Here is a 5,116-nt window from a genome sequence, read left to right as displayed (position 1 = left end):
CGCAGCTCCTCTCGCCCCCTCCGTGGGCTGCAGCGCTGGGTGGGCAGCACCCTCCTGCCAGCCCTTGTGCTCACCGATGAGCAGCAGCCTCCCACCGGTGCCCCGCACTAGGGCTGGCGGGAGCACTGTAAGCGTGAGACGGGCCCAAACCCGCCGCAGGCTGTGGGAACTGCTAGGCCGTTGGTCTCTTGGTGGAAGCTGTTGACGGGTTCAGATGTACACGGAGCTGGTTTTCAGCTGTTTGTGCCAGGCTGTACGCTTAGTCCTTCAAGTCGTCTGTTACTGGCTTCTGTTCATTCTGAGAAGGGCTGTGGTGTTTTTGCCAAAGCCTCTCTGCGAGCGCGTGGAGATTCGCCGCCTTGTGCTGGTGACAAAAACGTCGCCTCGCTACCGCCTTTGTCCCTGTTATCCCCGCGGTGCCACGGACTTTATCTCCACGGAACCCCTGTGTACGTGTGTATGTGCCAGGTGGCTCCGCGGCCCTGGCAGCGAATCGCTGATGTGCAGTGATGAGGAAACTCCTGTTCGCGAGGGGGCTGCACCCTTAGCAGCCAGCCCAGTCCCGGGGTCAGAGCCTGCGCATCTCTGGGGGTCAGAAAACTGACCGGGAAATCACTGGGAGGTAAGACTGTATCTTCTCCCCGTAGCTGCTGCCCAGGTAGGGATAGTTTATGAACAGGCTCCTTCCCTTCCAGAGGAGCACTTTTGAAAGGCAAATCTGTGAGTCTGAAAGATGAGGATAAAAGGAACATTTGCTGAATAATTTGAGCTTATACAAAATGTATGTAGCAACGCACGTATTGTTTCAGTGAATATCAGAATTTATTGTCCCTCGAACTAAATATTGACACAGACAAAGCAGTATCAATATTTATCTGTAGGTTAATACATTTTTATCTCCACCTCAGCACACACCAATATGCGCTTCTCATTATTACAGTGGTTGTCCTCCAGCAGCAGGCACTTGCCTGCGGGAGAGTGGGAAAAGGGAGGGGCCCATCTATTCTTTTCCCGTTTTAAACTTCAGCAGCCGCTTTGCCCCGCACGGAGCACACCGCAGCCCTTGTGCGAGCAGAACCCTTACGGTGGGTGTGACACCGCACTGAACACAGGATGGGGCCGTGGGTTTTTGGGAAATGGTTTTTGGAAACTGTCGCTGGTGGAAGGGGCAGGAAACCACCACTCGTGTTTTACAGACGAGCTGCCTGTGGCGCTCCCGGTGGTAACTCCTACCCAGCAGCTCCCAGAAAGGGGAGGTGTAGCGCAGGACGCAGACTGCCGGGGCTTTGACTCCGAGACCCAGCTGTGAACCGCTGCCTACGCAATGATGCCGGTGGCGCTGAACAGGGCCCACCCGCAGACTGCTGGGAGCTTGCGGTGAGCCGGCCTCGCGTTGGGTCACGTGTGGCACTCCGCGTGCCAGCTGCAGCTTCATGCGTGGGCACTGTTGTGCCACGGGGAGCACAGTGGCTGTTTGGGCCTGTTGAGTTGGTCCCACGGAGCGAGTCTGTGTGGGCACTTCCCTGCACCTGCAGGGTTATCCTTGCGATCCGGCCTGGTGCCACCGACAGCGCTGCCGAGCGGCGCCAACAGCCAGGCGGGATCGGGCCGCTTGGTTTCCCTGCTGCACGCACAGGTCACGCTCGCAGCAGCGGAAGGAAGGGCTGCCTGTGAAGCGCCAGTCGGCAGCGGGCAGGAAGCGTGTGGAGGCGACGGCGGCAGCGCCCAGAGCAGCTGCAGGTGCCAGAGGCCAGCGCTGCGGTTGGGAAGGCCATCTCAGTGACGGAAGGTGGGGTTTGTGGCTTGGCTTTTTTCTTAAAAGCTCGAAAGCCAGTAACAACTTCTGTCCCCATTTCTAATGAAAAGCAAGATTTTTGGAGTCCTGGTTAAAATAGTAACACAAATATGTGTCAAAACGCTGCCTCCCGGAAGTGGCATTTTTAGTTAGGACTGGGGGGGGATTTGCTTTGTTCCTGCCCCAGGTGAGCAGCAGCTGGCATCGTGACCACTGAGAACCTGGTTAGTGAGAGGGCGGATTTGCTGTGTTTCCAAAGGCGTTTGCAGCAGAACCAAGCTGGGACCAAGCGCTTTCCCCAGGATTAGCGTTGCTTTATGAAGGTAACCCTACTAATGAGGGATGGGCTTGGCATTTGGCCCCTTCTGGGAGCCGATACCGCTGCCGCGCAGGAGGAAGATGTGAGCGATCACGGGGCATGAATGTCACGTTGTACCTTTGAGCCAAGAATGGGAATGTGGAATGAGCACTCAAAGCTCCCTTGAACCAACTGCAGCGCTGCCTGCGCTTGACTCATTGCTCAGTAACCATATGCTTGTGTTCCACTGACAATTGCCATTTAAATGTCAGTTTACAAGCAGATGCCGAGAACCCGCCTTTCTGCCATTAATTAAAGCACAGAAAAGCCAAGTTTGAGGTTCAACACGGCAAGAGCAGCAGTGGAGTCTGGCAGACCTTGGTGCACCAGGGCGGTCAGGGTCAAGTGCCATGGGCAAAGGAGCACACACAACAGCCCCAGTTAATGGGCTACAGCAGCCAAACACAGCACATTGCTGGGGAATATTCCAGTTCCGTAGACAATTCCAAGTTTTGCGGGATGGCTGGCACTGGCCAGGATAGTGGAGAGCTCTTGGACTGTAGGAGGAGAGAGATTCAAGTGCTCCGGTGCAGGGACGCAGCCAACAGTCAGTTCAAGGGAAGAACAAGCCTGGGTGGCCGAGGAAGCCCGCTCCGCCAGGCACTTGTGTGTGCTTAAAATCCTTCCTAATAAAGTTCATAATGAATTTAACTCAGTCCCCCATGGCCCAGAGGAATGTTCTGAGCAACAGAGTATTGCTAAGGGACAGCCGACTGCCAAACTCCTGTTCTGCGCCAGCAAGGCCGATTTCTATTATTGGCACTTAAACACTGGGTTGTTCTACTACATAAACGATCCTTTGTCACATAGGAAGCATTAATAGGGCCAGACCCACTTTCGGGAAGTTACAGTAACAATCCCTGAATTTAAGCAATGGTGACATTTGTGTGCTTTGTTTTTAAAGAGGTTTGGGATGGGGTGGGTTTTTCCGATTAGAATAGTAGACGAACGCGGTTAATTCCCACTTTGGGTAACCTGTTTTGGGGCTGGCTTACGGCTCAGCTTTTTACTGCCCGTAGTCAAGGATCTGTTCCTGTCTCTCTCTTTGGTCACCCTGACATACCTGCGCCAGTGTTAAACGAATCGCAAGCTCACGCACAGCGAAGGGCTGAGACGGGGCAGCTGAGGAGGCAGCACAGGGGCTCCCGGCAGTCTGAGGCACTCCTGATGATTAATCCGTGGGACTCAAAACGCGCGCTGGAATCTGAAGCACCGGTGCTGGGGGTTGCTGGAGCACAACATCGTCTTGTTTGTAAACACCGTGATTCCACAGAAGATGAACCTCTGCTCTCATCTGGTGTGTCACATCAGCGCAGCAGTCAGGAAATTGGAAAAGACCAAACAGAGCTACTCGCTTTTTCCACTTCAGTAATGAGGGGTGGGAGGGAAAGTTGGCTGCGAGGTGCCCTGGGAAGGAGTTTAGCTCCGAGCAGGCAGCAGGGTGCAGGGGGAAACGCATCCGTCCCGGTGCAAGACGCAATTTGGTTTACATCCCAGCCGATCCGGGCTGCTTCAGCGCCTTCTGCACGTCGCAGCCCGCGTACAGGGTCAGACCGACGGCGGCAGGAATCCAGTGCGAACACGTCACACGCTGAGGTCGGAATGGAAGGCTTTTCTTCGGATGCACGTCAGTTTGCCTTGTACCTCCCCCTCACCTGGGAGCAGCTGGATGAAGCACTGGGAATTTGTCATGTTTATTTACATGGCGCGTCTCCTTTGAATCAACAAGCTCAATTTGTGTAAAAATGAACAATTACTCATCCCTGGGAAATACCAGTTTTACAGACCTCTCCTCCCACCCCCGGCTAGCCTCCCTGCACTCTGCAGGGGCAGGAGCAGCTCCTTCTGCACTTGCTGTACGCACAGGGACACAGGCCCTTCCCCAGAACAAGTGTCTGAGGAACAGAGGGGGAAATCTTACTCATTTGGCAGCTTGAACTCCCAAGAAAGGTCAGTGGGGAAGAACTTGGTCACAGGCTAAAGCCCCGACAGCCCAGAGCACTGCATGGGCGTTGAAACTGAATGCACGCCGTGTTTGCTGTTTTTCACAGCAGCGTTCCTAATTTAGGAAACCGTTAATCGGCAAACTCATCAATACCCTGTTTCTGACCACAAACAGAAAACCCCCCAAAATGACAGGATACAGCTTATTTTCTATCCCCTTGTACATGCTCACCCGGTACAGGTTGACAAGAACGCTGCAGACCCGGGTCTGTGGGCTCGAAGTCGCACAGAAGAAAACCGCACGGCAGCAGCAGCATCCCTTCCCTGCTTAATGCCAAGGCCTGTCACACGTCGCAGCTCATGGTCCTTGTTTTCCTGTGTCCATGATGCTGCCAGCAGAGACAAACACACCCAAGACTAGAGCATTCGTGGGGCTAACGCCAAACTCAGCTACTGAAAGATGCAGCAAGAGGGCAGGGAAAGGGCAGGGCAGCCAAGCCACAGGGAACAGGATTGTGTGGGAATGGGGATGAGCCAGTGGCTGAGCAGAGTTATGGGGGTTACAGAACAGAAAACAGCAAAGGTAGATGCATTTATTGCTTGACGACTACAACTGCCTCCCCGGGCTCTTCATCTAGTGCTGAAAGTTCAGCATATGCTGCTTCCCCATCCTACCAGACTCACTGCCATGTTGAGGACAGAAGCAAACGATCAAAAAGACAACTTTTATTTGCCATCTCAGTCCATGAGAGTGTAAATTTGTTAAAGCAATCCCTGCTTTCATCAACAAAATTAATTTCTTTAAAAAAAACCCTGAAAACCAAGACATTTTGTACCTTTTCTTTCCTTGGGGGAGGTGGTGGAGAGCACTTGGATGTACCCTGTTAAAGCCCTGATGATTCCAGAGCCCTGAAAACCCCTGCTCTTCCCTGCCCCCTTCCCCACGACATTCCTGTCTCCCCACAAGCGAATTACCATTTTCCTGGTTGGAAAACCCAGTGTGCCCGACTTCAGGGCTG

General features: G+C 53.8%; 1 protein-coding gene across 1 annotated transcript in view; it reads left to right on the top strand.

Moving 5' to 3' along the window:
• Positions 1-1,327: 1,327 nt before the first annotated feature.
• The window catches only part of GPR39 (G protein-coupled receptor 39), a 5,581-nt gene continuing 1,792 nt past the window's right edge, over positions 1,328-5,116 (top strand). Inside the window, exons 1-2 of the mRNA XM_010147046.1 lie at positions 1,328-1,377; positions 1,637-1,740. Of these exons, the coding sequence (XP_010145348.1) occupies positions 1,328-1,377; positions 1,637-1,740 (154 nt within the window). The remainder of the gene's footprint in view (positions 1,378-1,636; positions 1,741-5,116) is intronic.

Source organism: Eurypyga helias, unplaced genomic scaffold, assembly GCF_000690775.1.
Source record: "Eurypyga helias isolate BGI_N326 unplaced genomic scaffold, ASM69077v1 scaffold2722, whole genome shotgun sequence".
Taxonomy (NCBI): Eukaryota; Metazoa; Chordata; class Aves; order Eurypygiformes; family Eurypygidae; genus Eurypyga; species Eurypyga helias.
This window is presented reverse-complemented; position numbering and strand designations above follow the sequence as displayed.